Below are 27,877 nucleotides of genomic sequence, written 5' to 3' on the forward strand. Positions count from 1 at the left end.
GAACCTGCGAACCTCAGATTACGGGTTGAGGCTCATTACGTACATGCAAAGATACAAACAAATTTTCCGTAATGCATTTTGCTTTTTTGTGGACGGTTTCGCGTTTTTTTTGTTTTTTTTTGTGTTGTTACTATTACTTCACTTCCTATTGATGGGTCTTCTCGAAATTTGGTATGGAAGTTTATTGGGTCAATGAGAAGATACGTAAACATTTTCATCAAGAATAGAAATTTTCAGTTTGCGATTTCCGATTTTTATTGGCATTTTTATTACTACTTTTCCCACTGTTGACGAATCTTTATCAAATCCGGTATGAAGGTTTGTTGGGTCTATATGAAGATACATGCAAAATTACAGTTTACATTTTACGCTTTGTAGTTTTTATGGACATTTTTGCGTGTTTTTTACAGTTGCATATAAGGGAAGCAACTTTTCATGTCCTAAAATAACCTTTATTAATCATGAATTTACATAATTTCCGTTCAGAGGATGGGTACTCCAGCTAGTCTAACAATATGTTATCAATTAAAATTTATCGTACTATATTTATCATTAACGTATTTATTAATTACAACGGTCCCTTGTAATTCGTGAATACGTTGGTCGATTGTGATAGGAGTCGAGGTGACGATAACTTGGAAACTCAAACTCGAAGTTAGGGACTTGTCAACGTAATACTTTTAATCTTTTTATTTATCGAGATGGATCTATTTTATTTCCTATTTATAATTATTAATCTGGTAAGTTAGGTAACTTTTACTTTTTATAGTAAACTATGTTAAGCTTTCTGAAAGTGTGGTACATTCACTCATTAAGTATTTAACATTTTAATTTTGTAGGCAACTAGTAATATTGTTACTCACATAATCGTCTAGATAGAAACGTGGAACCTGTTTAACTAACGTTATTATTAATTCATTATTTCTGTACTAATGGTGATATAAAATAAGAGTATGACAGTGAAATTAAGGATAGGTGGATGTTAATAACGTAGAATCTGCCTATTCGAGTCAGGTTTAATACTTCTCGTACTCGTAGCTTAAGCTTTTAGAGCCTAGCATGATGAATCACGAAAACTCGCCAGTTTTAACCTTCGCCGGCTGTCAATAGCGTGTTAGTATACCCATATTCGTAAAAGTTGCAACATGCAGGTGTAACAACTTAGATTTAGTTCGAACGAGGCATATACTCAATATTCATCAGTAAATAACGAGTTCTTCTAGAAGTCTAATCTTCAAGAGTTAAAATACAGGCGATAGTTATAACTTGTAGTACAGTTAGCAACATTACGCATTTCTCGTTTCACCCTCATACTGTGTCATTTATTATGCCATTTATGGTGGAATATTATAGTATATGTGGCAGCATTAAGTTATAATTACTTAAATACATGTTTGGACTTTTGAAAGAAGGTATTGTATATGTGGGATAATAATAAATCCAATAAGTAATTGTAAGTTTAATACATTCAGCTGTAGAAATAGAATTAAGGATAAAAAACTGACTAATGTTAATGAATATGAGGAGTAGTTTCTTTAGTAGTTCTTTGTGTGATGGATTTGGATAGCTACAGAGTAAGAAATCAGTATCTTGACCACCTGATGATTGTTGCATCAAACATCTCTACATTCATAATGCAATATCATCAGCCTTAACATTTGATTGTGTTAGGGTTTATCACCATGTAACATGAGCTCAGATGTTATGTATAACACTATAATAATAACATTCATGCTTAAAGACACATTCACTAAAACCTTTGCCATCATATATGCCATTAAATAAGAATTGTTGAAGCATTAAGTTGTTAGTGAATTACTAAAAATACTTGTAATGTCTTGTAAAAGAAAAAGAAACTCTACTGCTTTTTAGCTGCTAAGAACAGGAAGGTATATTCTGATTATGTTATTCTTGGTATTGACTATCACTCTTATAAGACATTATTGGCTATTGTTTGTGTTTTTTCCCCTCTCTTCTTGGAATGCAGTGTGGTGGCCTTATAAACTCAAGTATTGTATATAGGGAAATGCAAATAGTTCTTAATGTTTGGGCCCAACCTTCCTGTAATGGATTCTCTGATGTTCCCATGAGATTCAGTTGATTTTCTCTTATTCATCTTCAAGCTATGGTTTGAGTATGGAGCTATAAGTGTTGGAAGCTTTGTCCCTCATTGGCTTATTTTATGTTAATGATTAATAAAACATCAGATTGAAATTTGTGAAGAATAGGATGCTCTAACATGTTTGTGCATGTTTGGAACACCTGTGGTGAGTTTAAAATGTTTGTACAGGTTCACGCATGTCTGGAACACGTGTGATAAAGTGTGTAAGGTGGAAAGATGTATGTTGTTGTATTAAAGTACTAGAAGCTTATAACAAATGGCTGTGCAACTATTAGCTTGCAAACTCATACAAAGTGCTCTTTCCTTTAGCTCAAACTATGTAAAATAAAATGCTTCAAATTATTTAGTAAACCATTAATTCCATCTTTAAAAAACAACATATAATGCCATATGTAAAGTAGATGTCCTAATCCAATGCTTCCCAGCCTTGGGCAGTAGACCTTGAGAAAGTGGAAGTGAACAGACAAAAAAGTTTTGAGGGTTTAAGTTAAATTTTTGTAATAAAACCGTAAGTAGTAGTTGTTCTTCAAACACATTTGAGCAAATATTTTGTGGGTATGTTTGTGGCATTTCCCACCCCAATCTACTCATCCATTCATTTAGCATACCTCTTTTGGTACTGTTATTAAAAGTTTATTAAAAGGGGGCATGAATACTTGTTTTTTGAAGGAGTTTAGTAGTGAAAAAAGATGGGAAATGCTGTTCTAGCCTATTGGTGAATACTTTTTTACCCAGCCATATAGATCATACTAGTAAAGTCTGAAATGAGCTGATTACAAAAATTCATCATTTAAGCACTTGTAATGTTTAATATAGTCATTAGTCTTGGAAATATTACAAGAAAACTGCAAGAACAATCAAGATTACAAAATCATTAACGTCAGAAACAATACAAACAAATTATAAGAACAGTACAAAATCATAACTAAATGTAGTATTTCTCAATCACATACCTGTTGAATAAAAATTTACAATAAATGTTTCAGAGACAACAATTCTGAGACTGGTCGTGAGTTCTTAAATTAGTTGTAGTTTTTGTGATTCCTGTCAGTGTCTAATTTCTTATAATTATGAAACACAAGTCTAAAAAAAAAGCATTACAGAATTGTCAGTTTGGACTTCCTTTATGTATATTAATATTTGTGAGAAATTCTAATCTGTTATGCTATTATGTTGTAAATATTACACTGGGTGAATATTGTATCCTTTTTTAAATTAAAAATTGACTTGAAAGCTACTTGTTTCTAGAACACTCTTCTTTAGGCACATGACAATCTAGCAACACGTTCATAGTATATGTGTGTACACATAATGCATATCTCATCTTAAATCTATCATTTTCAGTTTTCCATTCTCACCAGTATTAGAGGGGAAGCAGTTAAATTGATGTCGGCCAACTTTGACAGCCAAGTTTGTAAGTAAAAAATAATTTAGTGCATGAAGACTAGTATGTAAAAATTTGTCATAAAGTAAAAAATCATGGATTTAGCACATTATCCCAACATAAATATTTTTCATTGGAACATAAGCCTAATGCAGTTCCCAAGTATCTGTAATATTTTTTAAACCTAGAAGAACAAAAAAAAAATAAATTAAAAAAGCTTTGTTTTAAGCTATCCAACCAACCCAACATGAAAGTGTCCAACTCTAAAGTTTCTTCAGCACTCACCCCCTCCAGAATCAACTGTAATAAAAATTCCATTTGATTAATTTATTTTCATTAACTTATTTTACTGATCTGTTACCAAGTTGTGTAAGTCATAAGAAACCATGACTGATCCTTTAGTTGATGTTATGCATCAATGCTCTCGGCCAATTATAGCTGAGCTTCCATTTGGGCAGTGTCAAACTGTTGTCTTTAACAAATGCCCAAATGTTTCTCTATAAAAAGATAGTGTTGCAATTTATGGAACAGACAAAGATGTGTTCAAGCTATACCATCCTAAATTAAATTTGAATGCTCATGAGCAGACATCAACATGTATTGATCTAGATGAAGTTTCAATGGACATTGGATAGATCAATTAGTAGACACGTTAAGTCACAAATCAGTTGAATTTCACTTTAAACCATAATGTTCTGTGGAAGTTTCAAATACAAGTAGGGCAAAAGATACTGTGGCAAAATCCAACCAGTCCAATACTCTGCTTATCTGCCCTATTTTCACACCCATCCACTGTTTTTCAGCATGTAATAGGAATCAAAGAATTTGTTTTCTAGATCTTATCTGTAAAATCAGTGTGGTAGCTTAAGTATGCATTCAGTTATAAGGTAAACTTTAAGAGTACTAAAATATAAAAACAATGTTAAATAGTTTTAAGTATCTATAAATCATTTATAACTACATTTTGATTTAGTAATGTTACTTGTGTGATAATCTGAAAACTTGGTTAGAGAAAATGCAAACAGCTTTGGTTTGTTTGTTTTTTTTGTTTAAGCTTGAAAGCTGTGTAGTTTTACTGAAATTACAGTTTTTCGACCATGTGGAAACCTAGTTTTGGTCTTAAAAGTTTATTTCTATGACAATGTGTGCTTTATTATAAAGTATTATGATAGTAATAGTTTCTTGTACAAATTAGTAAAAACCTTTCTTGCTTTTTGTCTTGGCTCATCTTGGAACTATACATGTTATTACAGGCTTGATAATGTAAGAAGTTGTTTTTCAGTCAAACCTAATAAACACAAACAAAAGAATCAAGAAATTAAGATAATTTACCAAACTTTATCTTTTTTAAATATCTTCAAAACCTGCTGATTGGTGTAAATAAAATATTTGACAGTAATAAAAATCTCATTGATTGTCTTTTTTTCTTTGTTTTGAGATGGCTTCTTGGGCAACTTGCCGAATAGTTGTCTACAATGTCATCTCACCACTTAATATGGCAGAGTATCGCTTTTTTTAATGAATGAATGAAGAAACAAAAATTACTGTACAGTAAATATCCATTAGTCATTGAAGTTAATGAACACTTTTTTTTTTTGTAGTCAACCATGAGCTAGTATTTCTCAATTTTTATGCTGATTGGTGCAAGTTCAGCCAGATATTGGCACCAGTTTTCAATGAGGCAGCAGATCGTATAATGAAAGAAGTCCAAGTAAGTTTATTGAATTTTTCTCTCATGTTTTAAATGGTACAAAAACTTTAAATTTCCCATCTGTTTTCAATTTACTAGGAATGATGTGGATTTATAAAGACATAAAATTACTTTTAAGAATTTTGAAAAATGCTTCATAGTGAAATTAGTTTTGGAGTTTGTTTATTTTTAACTTTAAGTTTTCAGCTAATAATTTATTTTTTTAGGAACCTCGTAAAATACTATTTGGAATGGTGGACTGTGATACTGAAAGTAAGTAATAGTTCACATTAGTTAAAAAAACAAGAATTTGGTACACGTTTCTAATCACAATATTACTGTACAATTGTTTTCAATGTTTAAAACAAAATTGCAACTTTTGTTGTTTAAAACTTCCAGCAATTTATTTTATATCATCAAAATACTACACTGAAATTAATCAACATATTGTAAATGAGAATATATGTTGCACAAAGTTAAATGAATTCTTTGTGCAATAATATTTTTAAAAACATCTTTTGATCTACATATCCCATACTTATGTATTTGATGTTTCCTTGTTAAGGTATCCCTTGATTTACAAAAAAGACAAATTTTTGGAAAACAATGTCAAATGAAAATACTTTTCTCATTATTTTGAAGGTAAATAATAAGGGATGCATTCCTGATCTGAAGGTTTTGGATATGAGTACATAATATTTTCTTTCACTATATCATAAGAAAAATACTATTGCAATTAGCCTTAACACAAAATCTGAAATAAAAAAATAAATATTTTCGTAAATAAAATATAAAATGTAGTGTGCTGTACTTGCCAAGAAGTAATTATTGCTAAGGTTATCAAGGTGACAGAAGGAGAGAGAAGAGCTACAATGGTTACTGATGATCTTAAAAGGGCAAAATTTTCTTATGATGTTTAATTAAATGTTTGCTTTAACAAAATGTATAAATGCAAATCAAAAAACGTAAACTGAAAATGTGTAAATTGAGGGGCAAATATATAAGATGTTTTTTCTGTAAAGCTAACCTCCCTTTAATATTGTCATTTAATATAAGTCCAATCTAACATAAATCGACTCAAATTTTGTTGTTTTTTTTATTTATCTTAAGCTGACTTAGCATGACTTGAATATTTTTTTCTCTAAAGCAAACATAGCAGCAAGGTTTCACATTACAAAGTACCCAACTCTAAAATTGCTACGAAATGGAAAGGTGATGAAGAGGGAATACAGAGGTCAGCGTTCAGTAGATGCTATTACAGAATACATTCGTGACCTCTTAAAGGATCCTATAATTGAAATAAAAGAACAAAAAGATTTTGATAATATTCATGTAAGTTTTAATCATAGTTTTTTGAAATAGTTTATCTGCTCAATTTGAAAGTAAAAGATGTGTATGCTATTTCTCAGTTTGCAAGTGCATAATAAGCATTTGTAAGCTGAACTTAATGTACATGCATTGTTACACATGGGCATATGTTTTAACCTCAAATTTGAAGTATTGAAATAATTTTAAAACAGGGTTATTTTAGTGTGGTCTTCATAAAACACAGAATATAGTTTCAAACTTTCTTTATGGATTTTAATTCATAGAAAGTTTGTATGTGTGTGCATGTGTATATATATTTATTTATATTTTTTTGCATGAAAGGTTTAACATTTTCCAAATTTACAAAATTATTTTCATTTGACAACCATAAAATTATATAATGTTTATTCTACACACTAACTGTGAAGTTTGGAAGGTGAGATTAACATTTAATTTTTTAACAGGAGAGCAAGAGAACAGTGTTAGGGTACCTTTCTAGCAAGGCTTTTCCTCGCTATGAAGTGTTTAGAAAAGTTGCCATGGACCTTCGGGATGATTGTGAGTTCTTCGTTATAACTGGGTGAGTAATAACTGATGAAGCAATCATTTCTAGACCAGAACATGAAAGTAATGTATGTTATATAGTAAACTAACCAGAGTTACTTCATAACACAAAATATTTTCTATAATATTTTTGAATATTTTCAAGTTCCATCCATGAATAAATCTTAAGTGATAGTTAAATATTCAAAAATCACAATAAATAATATAACCAATAATAACAAAGAAAGGAACTATAAATAGAAAAGCCTATCATAGAATGGTGATTATAACATTTGCCCTGCAAATGCAGGTCATGGATTCAAATCCTGTCACCATTACCTACCCTTTCAATCCTCTTTTTTTCAACTACTTGAAGTTAGAATTTTAATTTAACAAACACTGAATAGTATAGTCTGTAACTTCTATTAATTTTAACATTTGCATCCAGATGTGTTTTTTTAATGATATCATTATAATTGACAGAGATCTTGCAAAATCAGGACCTAATAATGAGGAGAAAATTGTCTTCAAACCTGCTAGGTCAAAGGTCAGTAGTTTGTATTGCTGTTTCATAATAGTGTATTTTATTTTATATACATGTTGCAATGTTTGAATTTGAAGAAATAATACTTTGAAAATAAATTAATTTTATTACAATACTTTGTAAAAAGCTGTTTATCTAAATATACCTTGTTGTTTTTTTAACTTTGAGATTGCTAAGATAATACAGATATGCAAATCATAAGTCACCTAAAGATAGGTAGCATGGCATGTTAATTAAAGTTTGTATAGAACTGTATGTCATAAGGCATCTAAAAATAGGCAGCATGGTAAATTAACTAAGGTTAGAATAGAACTTTATGCATCATAAAACACACAAAAATGGATGACATGGCAGGTTAACTAATGTTAGTATAAAACTATATATGTCTTAAGACCATGTTTTCCAAACTTTGTATAGTGGTGCCTCCTTCTTCACATTAAAATAATTTATGTAATAACACAAAATCAATATTTTCTTCACCTGTTTTTAATCATCTTTTGAATGAAAAATGCTTGTAAGGAGTGAGTAAATGTGAGAGAGAATAAACTTTCAGAAAAAAGCGAGTTATCATCATCTCCAACTCTTCTGTTTTATTATATTGTTATTTTTGGGCTCTTCTGTTTAAAGGGCCCTCAGTGAGGATTCCTGTATGTGGTGAGGGGACCTCCCAGGGAAGGTTCTGTTCTTTCACTTTACTTCCTCTGGGATATAAATATCCACCCACGTTTGCCATGCGTGGTGACCCGTGAAGGGGGGGAGAGGTTCCTGATAGTTGAGGGGTCCAATTCTAACACACCTCTTTGGCCTTGAATTCCTGTAGATGGGCAGCCTTGGGGTAGCCTCCCTTGAGTCATTTGGCTGGGGTCAACTAAGTACCAGTGTTGGATGTTCTCAGCAGGTGTTACTGACATTGCATCTAATGTTGGTGTTTGAGTGTAGTGCTCACGAAACCCTAGCATTTCTGCAGTGTTCTTGTTTGGCATTGTAGTGCATCCCCTCATAAGGCTTCATGGTGGGTGGGGTCAGTAGGCACCAAAACATTTTTTTTTTTTTATTATGGATCCTCCAAATAGAAACTTAAATACAATAGTGAAAAAAACAGTCCATAGGTAAATGGCCATGTCTTGAAGATTCTGAGCAGCAATCTTCAACATCTGTAACACCTGTTGTACCTCATTTTCTTATACTACATTCTCTTTCAGACATAACTTTAGGACAGAAGGGACTAGAGGGACTTGCTGGCTCTCCAAAGTCACTAAAGAATCTTTGTTCTGGTGACATATTGGTGGAAACATCCACATCTCAACACAGTGAATTCCTCTTGCATTTAAATGCAATTGAGGATATACCTATTGAGGTTACATATCATCTTTGAATTCATCATGAGCGAGTTATGGTGGAGAGGGATTTGAAGAACATCCCTGAGTCAGAGATTCTTGCTGGTTTCTCCATTCAAGGAGTTTCTGCAGTGAGGCATATCTCCTCTCGCAAAGATGGAAATACCATGCCGACTAAAGTCCTCATTCTGACATTTACATCACCACATCCACCTGCCACCATCAAGGTAGGTTATCTTAATTGCAGGGTATGGCCATGTATTCCAAACCCTCTTGGATGTTTCCAGTGTCTGTGGTTTGGTCACTTGACGTGTGCTCGTTGGAGTGGTGATGACCACCATACTTATGAGTGTGAAACGGACCCTCATTGCATCAATTGCAATGACTCTTACCCATTCTACTTTCGTTCTTGCCCTAAATGGTTGGAAGAAAAAGAGATGTAGCATTTGAAAATGATTCAAAACATTACTTACCCTGAGGCTCCAAAGTTGCTGTCCACCACTTCATCTCAGACGTATGCTGCTGCACTTTGTTCCACTACTACACAGATCTCTCTGTACCTCCAAAAGAATCATTCTCAAACCAAATGAAAAGTATTTTAATCTCCATGGTTAAAAAAGTTGATGAATCAACTTCAACACCCATCTCTGTCCTTAACATACATTCCAGCAAATCCCAAGATCCACCTCCTTTGGTTCCTGGTAGGGGCATTTTGTCGGGTGTATCTTCCTCTCCCACCCCAAGATGCAAAATGATCATTTATTTATGTTCTCAGTTGCTGGAATCCTCTTCCAACAGCAAAGACCTGCCCAATCGACCCAGGCCAGGATCTATGGAGGTTGATAGACCTCCCTCGAATAAAAATAGTAAAGAAAAAAGACGTGGTCATTAACAAAAGGGTTTTTCGACCCAATTTGCCTACACAAGTAAAAATGGCCACCTTGATACAATGAAACTGTTGAGGTTTATGTTCTAATATGGTTGCTATCAAAACACTGATTGCTTCCTACCATCCTGTATGTCTTTCCTCATAGGAAACATTTCTGAAACCTGTCGATATAGTCAACTTTCAGAGGTTTTCTTTGTACAGAAATGTTGGGCTGCATGATGGATAAGTACATGGAGGGGTGGCACTGTTGGTTGATCAGCATGTGCCCACCCTGTCTTTACCACTCGACACACCCTTGGAGGCCTTAGCCATCCACGTTTCCTTTGGTCGTACCATAACTGTCTGTTCTCTCTACCTATCACCTGGAGAGACCTATGATAAATCAGACCTTGATGCTCTCATTAAATAGTTGCAGTCTCCCTTTTTAATCCTGGGGGATTTTAATGGACATCATCCACTCTGGGGAAGTGATGAGAGGGGTTGTTCCATAGAGCATATGCTCTCTGATCACAACCTTTCCCTTTTCAGTAGCAATTCTTATACTTATTTTGATGCACCTAGTCAGTCCCTTACTGTTATTGATCTCTCAATTTGCTCACCTTCACTATTCTCCCACTTTTAATGGAGGGTTGACAATAATACACGAAGCAGTAATCATTTTCCTATAATTTGAGAGAGACTGGCTGTGGTCGATGCCACCTGACCCGCTTGTCCAGGTGGAAACTATCACAGAACTTGATCCTGCCATTGTATGTAAATCATCAATAGATAACAGTGTAGCAGCAGTAATTGACTGTATTACACAGGTAGCTGCTCATTATATCCCTAAAACCTTGACAAGTTTTCCACTATATCCTTGTCCGTGGTGGAATCCTGCCTGCCACATGGCACGGAAAGCTCAAAAAACAGGTTGGGATAATTTTCGTAGGTATCTCACACTCTCGCTTTCCAACAGGCCAGTGCACATGCTCGGTAGCAAAGATGTCAAAGCCGGAAGGAATCTTGGATTAAGTTTACAACCAGCATATCATCTACTGCCAGTTCCAAAGTCATATAGGACTAGATTCGAACGGTCAGTGGGCAGTATAATTCTGTCCCCCCTCTCGATCTTGCTCTCTGATGGCCAGGAAGTAGCTGATACTCGGAGCATCACCGATGCTCCAGGTGAAAGCTTTTGCCAGGTAGTTGGCACTTCTGCTTCTTCCTCCACTTAGCCATGAAGACTTGGGCAGAGTAATCACCTCTTTCCTTTCAAGCTGATTGTCTCTACAACTGTAATTGTCCCTTTACACTGATGGAACTCAAACTGGCAGTACATTGGTTAAACTACGAAATGCTGCCCCATCTATCTCCTGCTTCTCTTGTTATACTTCAGATTGTTTTTTGACCACATCTGGCAGGAGAATGTTTTTCATGATGCTTGGTGCCAGGCTGTTGTTTTACATTTCTCTAAGCCTGGTAAGGATCGCAAGATTCCTTCAAACTACTGTCTAATTGCCTTGACGAGCTGTCTCTGTAATGCCTTAGAGAGGATGGTTAATCCTCATTTTGTTTGGTTCTTTGATTCAAACAGCCACCTCTCACCCACCCACTCATCTAGTGTGGGTTCCGATGACAGTGCTCTACCATGGACCATCTGATTCGACTTGAAAAGTCAATCAGAAAAGCCTTTCTCAAATGACAACATCTTGTATCAATATTCTTTTACCTGCATGGAGATATGGCATTTTGTGAGATCTCCATATATATATATATATATATATATGTGGGTGACATGGCCATTTGCCCATTTTTAAGTTTTTAATGGACAGGCGATTCCAAGTTTGTGTGGGTTCGACACTTTCTTGTTCTGTTTTACAGGAACTTGGAGTCCTTCAGGGCTGTGTTTTGAGTGTCGCACATTTCAGTATAAAGATTAATGCCATTGCTGAACAACTCCATCTTACTGTTGTAAACGGGCTCTACATCAAAGACATTCACATCTCGTCAGTCATCAAACATGAGGTATATTGAGTGGCAACTACAGACTGCCCTCAATTGTTTACTGAAGTGGACCACAGCAAATGACTTTAACTTCTTTCTCTCTAAAACTGTTTGCATGCACTTTTGCCACCAACGGGGTATTTACCCTGATCCTGAACTCCGTATTGGTGAAGTTGTGCTACCTGTGGTCCCTGAGACAAAGTTCTTGGGGCTTATCTTTGACCATAAGCTGACCTTTATACCACACGTCATGCAGCTATGGGTTAAATGTACAAGAGCACTGAACATCCTCCGTGTCCTCTCTTCCACCACTTGGGGAGCAGATCAACATTCTATGCTAAAGATATATCGTGTTCTTATTCAGTCAAAACTTGACTATGGATCACTGGTCTATGGCTCTGCCAGGACCTTGCCCTTAAAGATGCTGGACCCCATTCATCATCAAGGACTTTGGCTTTGCACTGGAGTTTCCCACACTTTTTCAGTTCAGAGCTTATGCACAGAATCTCATGAACCTTCTTTGCACACTTCCATTTACAACTCTCTTTACTAAATGCCTCAAAACTTTGTTCCTTACCAAAGCATTCCACCTGGGGTTGTTTGTTTTTTTTCTTGGTGGGCCATACTTTTTCAAAACAGATGATCTGTCATTGCTCCTTTTGGCCTTTGTATCCAGGTGCAGTTGGATGAATTGGGTCTGTTCTTGAATAACATTGTTGTATCCACTGGTCAGTCCATCCCACTGTGTCTTCTTACAGTCCCCAAATGAGACCTTTTTTTTAAGTCATCTGAGAAAAGCAGACACTTCCGATTGGAAATACTGTCTGTTATTTGCTGAACATCTTTCAAACTTACCTTCCATTCCTATTTATACAGATGGTTCAAAATCAGGTGACTGTGTGGGCTCTGCCATGGTTTGTTGTGGTTCGGTGGTTGAGAACAGAATCCCCTATACAACTTCTGTGTTTACTGCTGAACTGTATGCCATTTCTCTTTTCGTGAATCACATAGAAGCTAAGTAGTACTCAAATTGTACTATTTATACTGACTCGCTTAGTTCTCTACTGGCTCTGGAATTGCTTCTCTTTAGTTCTTGCCCTGTTCTTGCTGATATTCAAAACTCATTGGCCCATTTCTCTTTAACATCTACTTCTATCCAGTTTTTCTGGATACTGGGCCACATTGGTATTCATGGGAATGAGCTCATGGACACTGCAGCTAAACCCTTCTGGCTTGGCATTATCACTACTTTGCATGTTTCATACATGGACTATGATCCTGTATTCAAGGCTCACCTCCGTACTAGTTGGCAGTCGACTTTTACTGAGCAACGTAAAAACAAACTTTCCCAAATGAAACCCTCTGTTGGACTTTGTCTGTTTTGCTACCATAAGGATTGGAAAGAGGAAGTTCTAACTAGGCTACCCCTTGGTCACAGTTTTTTAACCTATTTTCATTTATCTGGGACTGATGCACCAGTGTGTTGTCTGTGCAACACTCGGGTCACAATAACCACAATAACGACGGCACCATTTTAAACTTGTTCTGTCCCAAGGTTTATCCGTAATGTTAGACAGTGTTATTGGTGATGGTGACACTGTTCACCTTGGAAATGTTTATAGTTTTTTGAAGTCCATTAATCTTTTTAATGTTGTTTACATTCTTTAATTTATTCATTGGACATTTTCTAATTTCAATTTGAACTAGATGTACTTTGATTTTTAAAAGGGAATTGCATTATAAAGGGTTGTTCAAATGGGTAGTTCGAACAGCAGTGTTAGTTATCCTGGTGAGTTATAATTAATATTTTGCTACAAGTCTTTTAAAACTTTTATTACTTTTCCTTTCTGAAAATGGCCATAATGTCAAATAACTTGGAACCAGGACTGGAAAGGCCAACTTCAGGTGACTAATGGTGGTTTTTAAACTTACCTGTTAGTCTTATTGGTGAGTTATGATAATTACAATTATGCTACAGAAAGTCATTTACAAATTGTATTACTGTAGTTTTTCTTTTACCACTGTAGACTAGATGTAAAAATTGGTTTTAATTCTTTTTGGTTTTTTTTAAACTTTGTTTTGTTTTACCTTAATTTCCTTTTATGAATTTTACTAATTTTAACTTTTTACCAGATGTTTGGCACAGATAGCCTAGTTACTTTGTGCCACAAAACACCAAACCAACCAACTATTAAATGGCCTCATCCAACAGTTTGGTAAAAAGCCTTACCTTCTCTCTTATGGTGTCCTTTTCCTGCACACACTTCACAAGATTTTACTAAGTTACATTTAAAATTTAATTAATCTATTTTATGATCAATGTTTGTCAGGGACATTAACATTAAAATTTACAGTGTAGTCCAAAGTTTTATATTATCTAAGTTTTAATTCCATTATTTCCAAAGAAACCTTAAAAAAATTGAGATTTGTTTTGTTTTCTCATGATCCACAAGTATACAAAGTGAAAAATTTCTGTCTAGGTTAATTGCCATGTGTACACGTTCTTCTTTTAAGTTCCATAGGGAACACTCAGAAAAATAAATTTATTTGAAATCTTGACTGATGCGACACTCACTGTGTACCATTGAGTTTTTACCCAATAATAATTACTTTGACTAGATGTTCATAACCAATGGAAAGTGTGGTTTTTGAAGTATGTCCTCTGTTGTTTGAAAACTGGTGCAAAGAATATAGCGAACTAATCAAACTGCTTTTAACATTGTTACTACTTTATCTCCACCACTTTAGCCTTGTTTCTCACCTAGAAATACATTAGTTAGATAGAATGTTGCATTATATTTAGATTTCAATTTTATATTTTTGTTTTAAGATGCATATTTGAAAAGTTGAATCATTTTTCTATATATAAATCAATGCCTGCTCAGTTCAATAGTGTAATACCTAAATGCCACCACATTCTACCTTGGGCTGAAGTTTTTCTGGCCAATATATGAAGACATTGGTTAGGGATGCCCATTGACATGTCTTTTGCTAAATGATAGGAAAGAATAACAGTTTATTTTAAAAATTATGTGAAAAAGTAAAGACATACAAAAAATGTTTTAAGATTATTTCACCAAATATTAAAAGGTATGTACAGTTTTCTTATGTTTTAATTTTAAACATTTCATTATAATGTAATTTAAGTTTATTATACAAGTTGACAATAGTAGCTAAAGTTAGTAATATTACTTTGGATGTTCTAGGGGTTTGCAAATGAAATTTGAAACTGAAACCTGTAAGTTGGAAAAAAAGTATTGTTCTTTTGTATTCACGATGTTTTGTTTGTTATGCCAGAAACTGCTTGACAACACTCCCATTAACTTGGTGTTAAGACTTAAAATGGATAACAGAATATTGTTGAATATTCCTCTGTTTATTGCTGGTTCCTCACTGAATAATTGCAATTCAAATGATTAAAATAAGTTAGTTCTGGAATGTGACTTCTATTTTATGGTTGTTATAAACGGTTCTACGACATTTCACAGCTGCAATTATGCACCTTACTCTTGGCAGCCAACAATTTAACAGCCGAGCTCGTTGGCAGCCGACAATTTCGCACCCAGGAAAATTGGCAGTGGATGATTACCCAGCCAAGCAATACATAGTTAAGTTATGGTGTTGTTCATGATGTTACTCATGTTAACTTAAGAACAAATTAACATCCATTTGAAAATTGAAGTCACTATTAAACCTGGAAAAAACATATAAAATGTCTGCATTTACTGTTAGAACTTCAACATATAGTGTTCTTGTTAAACTTTCATTGATTTATTTTAAAATGGTTTCAAGCAGCCAATTAGTAACATCATAAACAACACGGTAACTTACGTAACATCAAACAGAGGAAAGCCAAAGGCATGCAACAATGGATACGTTTATTTATTTGATAAGGGTAGAAAGAAGGACAATCAGGTAACTTTCTACATGTGTGAAAATTACAGAACTTTGCACTGCTCAGCACGGATTCATGTCCGAGACGATACAGTTACAGCTCACTTCAAGGAGCACAGCCACGCACCCAATGGACCGAGAAAATCCGTCCTGGAAGTTGTATCTGCAATTAAAACACAGGCAGGTGCTACAGCAGAGCTGCCTATTACCATTTTGGCAAACAACACCATCACAGTGAATAAATGTGGCTACATGGCTGTATGATATGAGTCTTTTTTTTCTTAAACTGTTATGTTGATGTAAATACTCAGCTGGGTAATCATTCGCTTCCAATTTTCCTGGGTGCGAAATTATCCACTGCCAACGAGCTCGGCTGTCAAATTGTTGGCTACCAAGAGTCAGGTGCGAAATTGCGACTGCTAAATGTTGGAATACCGTTATAAACTAAGGGCAATATAGCTCAGTGGCTTTGCACTTTAGACTTTCACTCAGATGGTTCAAAATTAGCCATATTATGCTGTATTGTCCATGAACAAGACACCTCACTTATTTCAGTCTACTCAGCTGTATTGGTAGGTTCTAGCTGTTAGCTGATAGTTGAATTGCAGTGGAGAGGTATCTTGTCTTAAAGGAATAAAACATCATTTGCATCAGCTTGTGTTGCATGAAATCAAAGTTCAAAAATACTAGCCCTATGTGCCTTCCAAAGACACATCAAGGATTCAACTTATTGGTTATAAACCATTAGGAAATGAGTTATCTAACATTTTAACTCGCTCGCAGAATGAACATACAAGTTGTTTTTTGTGTATTACTGTGAAGTAGATTGATAAATAAATATGGTACTATTTCTAATTTTCATTAAAAGTTATAATTCCTGTAAACAAAACTTTAACTTTATGAAATGAATATGGTACTAGGCCATATTTGTTGTATAAATTTATGTACATTTGTTAGAAATATCAATTTTGTAAAGTGAGTAGCAAAAAAATGAGGTAATAGGCCCAAAGTAGATATAAAATGAAAATGCAGTTTTTAAAAAATGTTCAATTTTGTATCTGATATTGAGTAAAGAGGTAATATATACTAGGCTCAATTTTGGCAAAAATAAAATTGTAATGCACTTATTAAAGGACATGATATTTCTGTAGTGAATATATACAGATTGTATTATTTGAACCATTCATGATGTACGTTGCACATTGATTTTACGTTTAGTATGTGATATATGGAAAATGTATTGCAAATTTAATTTTAGGACCAATACCAACATGTAGATTAATCCAGCTTAATTCAGAATGTGTTTGTATCTTAAACTGGATTCAGATGTCTTGTAGTACTACATTTTGCTCTTTATTTCTTTCAGCTTAATGAAAATGATGAAATATATCCAGGGTCATTATTGAGTTATGAAGAACTCAGTGTTTGGGTGACAGATCGTTGCATTCCACTGGTCAGGGAAATCACCTTTGAAAATGCTGAGGTATGTAAGAATGATTGTAATTTTTTTCCCTCATCATCAAAATGTTTTATTATGGGTTAATAAATAAATATACTTTAAATGACTAGCTTATTCTTGGATTTGAAACATCTCACTAAACTATATCAGTTTACTAACCAAACAGTAAGGTTTATTGTTGCACACTGGTTATCTGGAGGTTTTGTGAGTGTAATGTTTATAATGGCCTTTATTCATTATATATAACCTTTTTCAGTATATTTATTTGTTATTGACTTACACTAATGTTATAAATAATCTTTGAAAGATTCTGCATTTTGTCACATCACCTGAACTTGTGTTTTTTGATGAGAAAGAGATACTAAGTCCTTTGTCCTTGGTCAAACCAACATCAGTGACACCCAATTTTTCAAACTGACTTTCCACAAATAATAAATTTTAATAAATTAGTATATTTCTGAAAACATAAACAAAAAAGCAATTTTACTAACTCTCCATAAACAATGTGTTACTTTCAGGTATTATGTCATCTGTGCAGTGCCATTCTATAAACTTATTACAGTTTAACTTATCTGCAGAGAGTAATTACATTAACTTGCAATGAAAGGCTCTTTGCAAAAATTTTGAAATAAACAAAACAACCACTCTCTGGTCATGAGAAAGCATAAGTACAAGATGCCTATTAATTCCCACATGTTAAGGTGATTTCTTTTTTGTTTTTTTTAACATGGAAACTCATTAGTTGGCAATGGCATAAAGTCAGAGTCATGTTGCCAAAGGTATGTTACTATTTCAGTACAGATTTATTACAATCAATACAATATTGATGTTTTTGATGGAAATTTCTGGTGTGTTCCAAAGTTGTTTTTTTTCTCTAAGACTTTAGGCTATTTGCCAGTTACAGCCTATTTATATGTAATCAGTCATGAATTAGGTGTTCTTGTAATATTATTCTGTGTGGAATAAGAAGAAAATTTGTCATCTTATTTTGGTTTTATTACCTTAATCCCTCCATACTAGGCATTTGCTTTTGGAAATGATCTGTAAATATTCTTTACAATATAAAATATGTTTTAGAAACTTTGTCATGTTTTGTGATTTTGTTACCTTAATCTTTTCCATGTTGGGCATTTGGTATTGGAAATGAATTCTTAAAAGTTAATTGTGTTGTGTTTTGATAGCCTATATTCATTAATAAAACATGCAGTGTACAAAATTTGCTTGATAAATAAATGTTATATGTCTGGATCTATACATGATAAATGTTCCAGTAGAACTGCAGTAAAGAAGAGGAAAACTTCTCCACTTCTTAAAATAAATAATTGAGAATAAATCTTATAGAAGTCAGCACAAACAGCATTTCCAATATCTTGTTGAAATCACAAAATTATTTAATAAAATGAGTTATTGTAAATTTTATTACTATAATTTATTAAAAATCCATTAGTACATGTGTGAGTTATGATATGGTTTAAAAGCTAGTACGACTAAATGGATGAAAAGTGCTGCTTCATGGGTGCTTATCCGGTGGTCAAGGTTACTGGTTCAGGATGTGCCAGTGGCTATCACAATTTCCAAATAACTTAAATTTAGGAAACTGAAATGTGTTAGTCATATACTTAGCATAAAGTAGAGTAAGTTAGTTTATTTAACACAAAAGAATAAAGTTATGCAATTTAAATATTAGTAACATAACACAGTATTAAAAAACAATACATTTACACTTCATTAGACATAATTATAGCCTGAAAATTTGTAGCTAGCTACCTTTCACTTAGTCAGCAGGCCAAAGTTAAGAATGGCTGCAGACAACAGCCTTAGTAACTTTGCCATAATGCAAAAACAAAAACAAATGTAATTCCTCCATGGATAAATGTGCAAGCTTGTTTGCTGGGAATGGTAACGAAACCCAGCATATAAGATACCCATTCCCTGAACACTGGGCAATGTTACTTCAAAGCCAAACAAACTTGAATTATCCAGAAAATAAAAATAAAACTTGAATATCATAATGAAAATGTTTCACTTAATTGGATGTTTAGAGTAATCAGAAACTAATTTGAATTAGTTAATTATTTTTGTGGGTTATGAAAAGAATCAGTTGAGCTGGAAAAGGTTAATAATTATAAGTTGTAATAGCAATGTTGCAATTACTTGGATAGTTGGCATAATCAGAAACACAAATTTTAATTATTTAGTTATTTTTGTAACAATTGTTTGTAAATGTTTGACAATCTTCTTTATGGTAGGAACTTACTGAAGAAGGGTTGCCATTTCTTATACTCTTCCATAATCCTGAAGATAGAGAAAGTGTAAAAGTATTCACGAGGGAAGTTAGCACCCACTTGATGGGAGACAAAAGTAAGCCCATTTATTTTCGTAATAAACTAATCATCAAATGAGAATCTTTAATGATTTAGTTTATTATTGAGCTTTGATCATTCAAACCATTTGATTCTGATCTATTATTAAAATATATCTTCTTCAGAAATAGAATTTATTAAAATTATAAAGGTCTTATTGTATTTAGACAGTTTTAATGATTAAGAATTTATTAGAAAAATGAAAAATCAAGCTATTTAAGTAGTTGGATAGTCTGTAAACAGAATTGTAATTTTAAGTGTTAAGAGCATAATTTTAAAAATTAATCTGTTTAAGATAGGAAAATCTGTAAATTAAGAATATATTTCATCTTGTGTTGTAGGCAGTGTCAACTTCTTAACAGCAGATGGTCAGAAGTTTTCTCATCCACTGCATCACTTGGGCAAGAGTCAGAAAGATTTGCCTCTCATTGCAATTGATAGTTTTCGCCACATGTACCTGTTCCCTGACTTCAATGATTTATAGTAAGTTTACTTGAAATCTTTTCTTACTCTGTTTTCTGAATGTCACTAAAATCATGTGTTCTTTTTATGGGGAAGGTAAGTTAAACTCTGTAAACTGTGTTAAAATCAAATGGTTAACCCTATCTTCATGGGTCAAAGGCCATGTCATTGCACTTGTTGACTTTCATTTAAAATGTTACTGAACTACTATTTTGTCAATGAATATCAGTAAGTTCTGGTATCAAACTGTAGATTATAATTTGACTTTTAGTATTATACTTTAGTTTATTTCTTAATTTAAAAGTAAATATTAAAAAATTGTTCATGAACATCAATTTTTGTGTGTCGTGGTATGTTGAATGCAACATTTATTCAAACTAGATGTTGGTGATGTTAAAATACAAAGTCTGTAGTTTCTTATGAATTAGATACTCCTATCACTGATACTGACAACTATAAAGTAAAACAAGAACCTTGTTTTTTATATTTGCCAAAATATTTTATACTTGTTGAATTGACGAAGATGATCTTTCCCACCTCTTCAATATTTGAAAATACCTGTTTGCATATGCCTAATTCACCCAGTGTGTGTAACAAATTAAAAGCTCAGAATGTTCCTCTAATGGTTTTCTCATTTGGGCAGTTAAGTCTTTCTTTTCATGTTAGATTCCAAGTGCTATAGTAAGACGTTAGTGAGCTTGAAAGTTTATATTTTTTTAGACCCAAATACAGCTTAGTTACTAAACTTAAATTTTGAAATAATCTGGTATTGATATAGTAATTTGTGATTCTTGGTTATTTCAATATATATTGAAAAAAGATCTATCTTAAAAATTTTTCACCTTCTCCAAGTGCAAAATTTTGTAAGGCTTATTGTCAAGCTATGGAAAGCAGTAAACATGTACAAAAATCATCATAACTAGAAGAGATAATTGCTTGTTTTACTTCTTCATTTACTGTTCTTTGTTTTAAAGAAAAATGAAATCTTTACACGATGTATTATAACTGAAATGTGACTATATTTTACAAATTCTAGTCTACAAAAACTGCCATGACAGGTCACTGTAAAGACCAGTTTTATATTCTTGGATACAGTAATATGAGTGTACGTGCTTCTCATTGTTAGCTATGCATGACTGGAAAGTCAATATAATAATAATATGTATGTATGTATGTATAATGTTATGATATTTAAGATATTAACAATAAATATATTTTTGTATCTTAATATGCAGTAATTCCTAATTGTTTATGGTGATTACAAGGTCTATCAAATTGACCCAACCTTAAAAAATATTTTTTGTAAAAAAAGATTGATAATTATCTGGAGATAAAGATTTTGCATATGAAATTTGATACTTTTCTAATATGTGAAAGTAATTTTTGATCTTAAAATTGCAATTGCTTTGCATGATGAATAGTCAACATTCGGAAAAAAAATATTACTTAAAAAGTCTTAAAACTTGATAAAAACTTTTCAGCATATGAAAAAGCCTTGTAATGTTCACTGATATCCAAAATTTTTTGAAGATAAGCTTACTAATTTAAAATTATTGCATGAAAACTTTAACAAGCACGAAATGATCACGAGGTTTGTCACTGATGCTGAGTCCATCTGAAAGGGTTAAGCAGTGATACTGTGATTGCATCTGTTTGAACAAGGTGAAGTATTGGATCTTAATACCAGTTTTTCACTTTCCAAACTATTACATCTTTTTATACGCAATGATGTATTGGATCCCTGTGCAAGTTTTTCACAACAGTTGTTGTGGTGTGAATGCTTTTACAAGTTGAAGTATGATTGTAATCAGTTATACTTATAATAAAATATTAGTATTAAGTCTTATACTTGTAAACACTGCAATTTTATCTATTCCTTTAGGAATTTTCAAGATTTTCTGGATATGCTGATAATAGTATAGTGGAAATGTTATTGATTTTCACACTTTTGATTCTTGAAGATCTATAAGGGACAAGATGAAAAATTTAATGTTAAAGAATGTAATAGTCCAGACATAATGTCTTATGGCAATAATAATTACGAATTTTTCACAGTTGTCATTCTAGCTTGGTTGTGCTGAATTCCTTGATATCATTGTACTTGAATAGGAAAACATCTATCAGAACTGTATGATAGAAAGTTATTTAAATCATATACATGAATAGTGTGACTTACAACTACTCAAACTGAAAACTGTCTGTTTTCAAATCATTTATTTTTTATAAAACGAGTAGTTGCAGTAAGTCATATTTTACATATTGAAAACCTTTACAATATCTATGTGAGAATAACATGTAATTGTTCTCTATCAATGTGTGGTCCATTTTTGTTTTTAAACCTTCCACAGGTGTCCAGCCTGAACTTGGGAGGTTCCACATGGATTTGATTAATTTTCAGTAGTATGGCTCTCACAAAAAAGTAAGCATTGCTATTTTCTTTAAGTGTTTCAGGAAAGCTGAAACAATTTGTTGAAGACCTGTACTCAGGAAAACTGCATCGCGAATTTCATTACGGTCCTGAAACAACAACCAAATCTCAGTCTGATGCTCCTTCACCTAATGTTCAGGCAAGTTTCACCTCAGGAAATATGTCATTATCATGCACTAATGATAAGAAAATTTCTCAAAAATAATTTATCATAAAACTTACCAACTGTTGTTTGAATTTTTTAGTTCAATCACACAAAGAAAACTGTTTTTCAATACAAATTACAACTTTTATATAATTAGGGAGAATATTTTATAAACAAGCATGACTATACATTCGTTGATGCTATAATTCAGGTACTCAGGTTCTACCTGTTTTTAAAATATTTTTTCCTTTCTGTAAAAGCTGTAACATTTAAAAACAACCTTATACTCAGTAAGAAAACTTCAGTTAAACTATTTAAAGAAGGTGTAGTGTGATTTTAAAAAAATTTTAATGAATCTTTTCTTTTTATTGCCACATTGGTTTCTCATAAGAAAAATATAAATGCTTTTCATCCACTGCTGAGGAAGTCTTTTTGCTCAATACTTGAGTTCATGAGGTTGGAAGACATGCAGTATCCAAGCAATGATTTGGTTTTTTGGTGTTTGTTTTTCAATTGATAAAAATAACACAAGTGTGTAAACAAATTGTAAAACAAAAAACTTGCATTCATAAAAGCTAGTTTATAGTAGCTATAAGTACAGACCAAATGTATAATAATTTTTTAAATTAGACTGTACTTGTTAAATTATAGCACAAGACCCCATTCAAAGCTTAAAATTGATTTGTTGTTTACTCTGTTTAACAGCAGTTTGATTTCAGAACTTTTTTTAGTAGGTGAAGTTTATGAATGATTAATTATTAAATTTTACTTCATTGAAATTATAATTGTTATAAATTATTTAAAGTGTTTTCGTAGTCATACTGAGATGTGTTTCCAATAAGAATTACCCTCGATACTCCTTTATTCTAGGTTTGTTTTATGAAATTGGTAAATATTTTGAATCACCTGCAGAAAAATGTTTCCATTTCACCTTAAATGTTAATAGCTATAATAATCAGTAATTAATTTTTCATCAGTTTGTGAAATTTATTGGATGTTCTGAAGATAAGCTTGTCAGAGTTTGCTACTTGGAAAATTACACTAGAAATGTTTCTTTGAAACAGAATCTACCAACAAATCCACCAGAATCTACATTTAGAAAATTAGCACCATCAAGAAACAGATATACTATTTTACGGGACGAACTTTAGGAATGTGGTGAGTCATTTTCTAGTTTTTGGGATGAAACTGTTTAATTTTATATTATTTTCTACTGTTAGTAGTTGGAAAAATCCAATTTTTTTTTTTTTTTTAGTTACATCACTTATTTTTGTCCTACTAAAGTATTTTTATGTAACATTTTAATTTTGACAAATGAAAGAGGAAATAAATCTCTTTCTGCTAGTAAACAGTGAATAAAAACTTAAGTTAATTGACAGACGTTGATTGTAAAAAAAAAAAAACTTGCATTTGGAGTTTTTTCTTTAATAAAAATGTGATTAGATGTAATTATAAGTGAGTAAGATGTCATCATGAAAACAAATGTATGTTACTGCTCTTTCAAAAATGCTAAACAATGAAATGAAACCTTGCATGTATTCATGTGAAGTCCTTTCTGTTTTATTAATCTTTTCTGCTCTAATTCTACTATTGTGCATCAAGGCATATAAACTATTTAGTTATGTTTTACTCATTTTCATTCCCAATAAGAAGAGATCATATAAGGTTTGAGTTTGGACTGAGTTTTGTTATGTACAGTTTTTCTGGTTACTATGGTAATTTCCATTGTGAGATGTTGATTTGATGGGTGATTTCTAATATCAGATATTGTTTACCTTTGTGATTTCTGATGTGAGATATTCGTTTCCTTGGTGGTTTAATGCGAGTTTTTGGTTACCATGATGGTTTTTAATGTGAGATATGGATTATCTTGGTGTTTCTGAAGTGAAACAAATATTCCTTACCTTTGTGATATCTAATACTATGTTGTCAAATAGGGATATCACTAGCACTTTTTTTATATTTTGATTAAAATTTATTTAGGATTTTTAAAATGTTGGAGGGAAGAAATAGGAAAGTTACATTATCAAATGTGGTTCTTTTAAATTGACCAAGTACTTAAATTTATATTTTGAACTTTGCTTGTTTCTTTTTCAGATATCAAATGTGGTAAACTTCTACGTTTTCCTTAATAAAAATAAATGAGAAAAAAAATTATCAATTCAACTTGAAGGCTTGTCCATGCAATAAGGACCAACTACATTCTGGAGTATAAATACAGATGTAACAAAATTGTGACAAAACTGTATAGGATTATTGAAATATTGCCTATAATTCAAGACACTTTCTTTTAAGAATAAAAAACAGGTTACATAGAAAATTTGCATTTTTTTGACAAATAATCTTTCCTTTATTTAATTTTCCTATATAATCAGTATATTGCTCTTATTTTTGGAAATGTTCTGAAAAGGAATTATTTTAAATTTACTTTCCTTCAAAGTATAAAACCATTCAAAAGCAATAGGTCTTAGGTAACTTTTATATATATTTAAAAATTTAAAATGCAACATTGGTAAGCTTGCCTCTTTTTTGTACATATTTATATGCATATTTGGCACATGGTGTATTTCACAGATTACAACAGAAAATAAGAGAATTGAATCTTTCCTCATGTAAAAACTTCTTGTGATTTTCCTCAATAGTGTGAGTGATTATTTTCCAGAATCAGATATTGGCACCTGTATATTTCTGGATGCCCAGTTTTGTATTTTTATTATTGTTATATTTCATTTCTCAAAACCTCTTAAAACAAATTCAATATTCTTTAGAAAATCTTTTGAAGATGAAGGATAATTTATGTTTTTGAATGAATCATAGCTGAAAGCCTGGAATTTGTATTCAACCATAAAGTATGGTTCACTCATCATGAATTTCAACATTGTAGTATAATCTGTGTAAAGAAATTTAAATAAGAAATGTAGAATTGTATAACATTAAAACAAAAATTAAAATTTCAATTACAATTTTTCCATGTAGTTAAATGTTTCAATATGCTCTTGAGTTGATATCCTCCAAAAATTATCAGTCTACTTTGGTCTATTATTTTGAAAACTAAACTTACCACATTTCCATATTATTCTGTAAATATAGAGAGAACAACCTCATTTTCCTAATTACAGAGTAAACTATGTTTAAGTTTTAAGAATAAATTAAAACTTTATGAATTATTTCCAACATGATTGTTGCCAATTTTTGTTTGAATTCTAAACTGTGTAGGAACAGCAAGATTGGTGTGTCATGGATGGTATTCCAATCTTTATACAACATCTGAAGGGAGTACTCAGTACAACCTTAAACTCAACCATAGAAAACTCTACTGTCTTGTTTACTCAATGTCCAGTTGAATTGGAATGCTCTTTGAATGTGGATTTTCATTTTTAAAATGTATAAATCTAAGAGTAAAAATATTTTATGGTCATTAATAGTTTTGTTATTATTTACAGATAAAATAGTGTAAGTTGTTGTTGTAACTTCTTGAGGTCATTTATTTTTGGTGTCACCTATTTAAACCTATTTCTCCAGTAACTGCTATGTAGTCATCATTCTATATCAGATACTGTGTTGTTTTTGATGTTTTTTTTAGATTCAGTTCTGTTACTAGCAGATTATATTGACTTATTTCAAGTTATAAGAATGTGATGAAATTGCTTAATGCCTTAAGCTTCGTAATGTTTTAATGATGACAAAAACAACTTCAGGGATTTTCTTAGGGTGTATAAACAAATGTTTGCAAAACCAACTGTTGAAAATTAAGACCACAGATAGCCCAGCATGGCCAGATGGTTAAGGCGCTCAACTCGTAATCTGAGGGTCATGATTACGAATCCCCATCACACCAAACATGCTCATCCTTGGGTTACTCTTTTACCAAGGAATAGTGGGATTGACCATCACATTATAACATCCCAAGAGTTGACAGTGGGTGATGATGACTAGCTGCCTTTCCTCTAGTCTTATACTGCTGAATTAGATACGGCTAGTGCAGAACACCCTCATATAGCTTTTTGTGAAATTTAAAAAACAAACAAAACCGTAGACTGGGTAATTTGTTTCATTGTATCGTAAGATTGTGTTTTTCATGCCCTGATGGTTACGACCACGGATTTACAATTTGTCATTAAACTGGTCACCCATTTTCAGCTGTGGGAGCATTAGAATATGATGGTAAATCCATTTTTCATTGATTAAAAAAAAATTTTTGGTGTTGAGAAGATTCTTCCACATTACTCCATCACTTCAAAATGATGTATAGCTTGAGTAGTGTTGTCCAAAATTAAATAAACAAAATTTACTTTCATGTCTTACTTGTAGAAACAAAATTTCTAGCTGTTACAAGTGAAATCTTTATCCTTGATGTTAGGAATACTTTTCATTTTTTTCCATGTAAAGAACAAAAAAACTGAAAACATTTTTTTTTAAATTTGGAAACTGTATATTATTACTAGGATTACCTTCTGTTAATGTTTTAGTGAAGGTTCCCTTTTTTCATAATAAAATCCATTATTCCATTTTGGATTATTAGGAACAACACACAATTTGTTCCCCCACATTGTAGAGAATACATCATTGTTTTGATTTTTGAACATTAATTTCTTGCTTGACTAACATTATGACATTTATTGTATACTAACAAAGATATTTCGTGTCTTAGGATTGTTTAAGTAATGGTCCTAACTGTGCTTAAAATAATATTATATTATACAAAGTGAAATTGCTTTTTCTTAACTTAGTGATTAAGTATATTTGTTGATCAATAATCAACCAAATTTGGAGGAAAATATCTATTGGTTTATTTGACAATAACAAAAAAAGATAAGAAATGGGCTTAAGGTCTGTTTTTTTACACTATGAATTTTCTTGGAATTTTTTTTTTCTGTAAACTTAAGTCACTTTTTACAAATTTCCTTGTGCTGTACTATTAAAGTACTAAAATAAATACCAAAATATAAAAGTTTTTAAGGTAGGAAGGTCATCATAATATTAATTGCAACAAATATTTATTTTCCAAAATTCTAAAAAGCAATCTAAGTCATTTCTTTAGTTTTCTCATATCTTTGGAAGCACCAAATATTTAGAACTCTAAGAAATAGCTATAGTAATTGGCATAATTACTCAGACTAAATAAATACTATGTGCTCACAAGAACAATGTTACCTACATGATTGTTGGCCATTTCTGTTGCAAGATGGAGGATATCCTTGAGACATTACCCTGCCTGCCAGTGGAAAACGTTGTCTACTTTAACGCAGTGTGTACAACTGTGGAAAAACATTCCTTGTGAAAAGGTGAAGGTAATATGTGGATGATTTTGAAACAGAGATAACTA

General features: G+C 32.2%; 1 protein-coding gene across 4 annotated transcripts; it reads left to right on the top strand.

The window, feature by feature from the left end:
* Positions 1-582: 582 nt before the first annotated feature.
* ERp44 (Endoplasmic reticulum protein 44) lies at positions 583-25,969 on the top strand. Of its 4 annotated transcripts, none has more exons than XM_076494591.1 (13): positions 583-740; positions 3,467-3,536; positions 5,108-5,217; positions 5,424-5,469; positions 6,344-6,528; positions 6,969-7,084; positions 7,531-7,594; positions 17,061-17,177; positions 19,403-19,514; positions 19,858-19,999; positions 22,422-22,545; positions 23,529-23,709; positions 25,768-25,969. In XM_076494591.1, the coding sequence occupies exons 1-12, from the start codon at positions 702-704 to the stop codon at positions 23,700-23,702; spliced, it is 1,299 nt and encodes a 432-aa protein (XP_076350706.1). In that variant the 5' UTR covers positions 583-701; the 3' UTR covers positions 23,703-23,709; positions 25,768-25,969. The 4 variants fall into 4 exon arrangements, with proteins under 4 accessions (XP_076350706.1, XP_076350705.1, XP_076350707.1 ...); XM_076494590.1 differs by having other exon boundaries at positions 584-740; positions 24,649-25,969; XM_076494592.1 differs by having other exon boundaries at positions 584-740; positions 23,616-23,709; positions 24,649-25,969.
* Positions 25,970-27,877: the final 1,908 nt, after the last annotated feature.

This window comes from Tachypleus tridentatus, chromosome 3 (assembly GCF_004210375.1).
Source record: "Tachypleus tridentatus isolate NWPU-2018 chromosome 3, ASM421037v1, whole genome shotgun sequence".
NCBI lineage: Eukaryota > Metazoa > Arthropoda > Merostomata > Xiphosura > Limulidae > Tachypleus > Tachypleus tridentatus.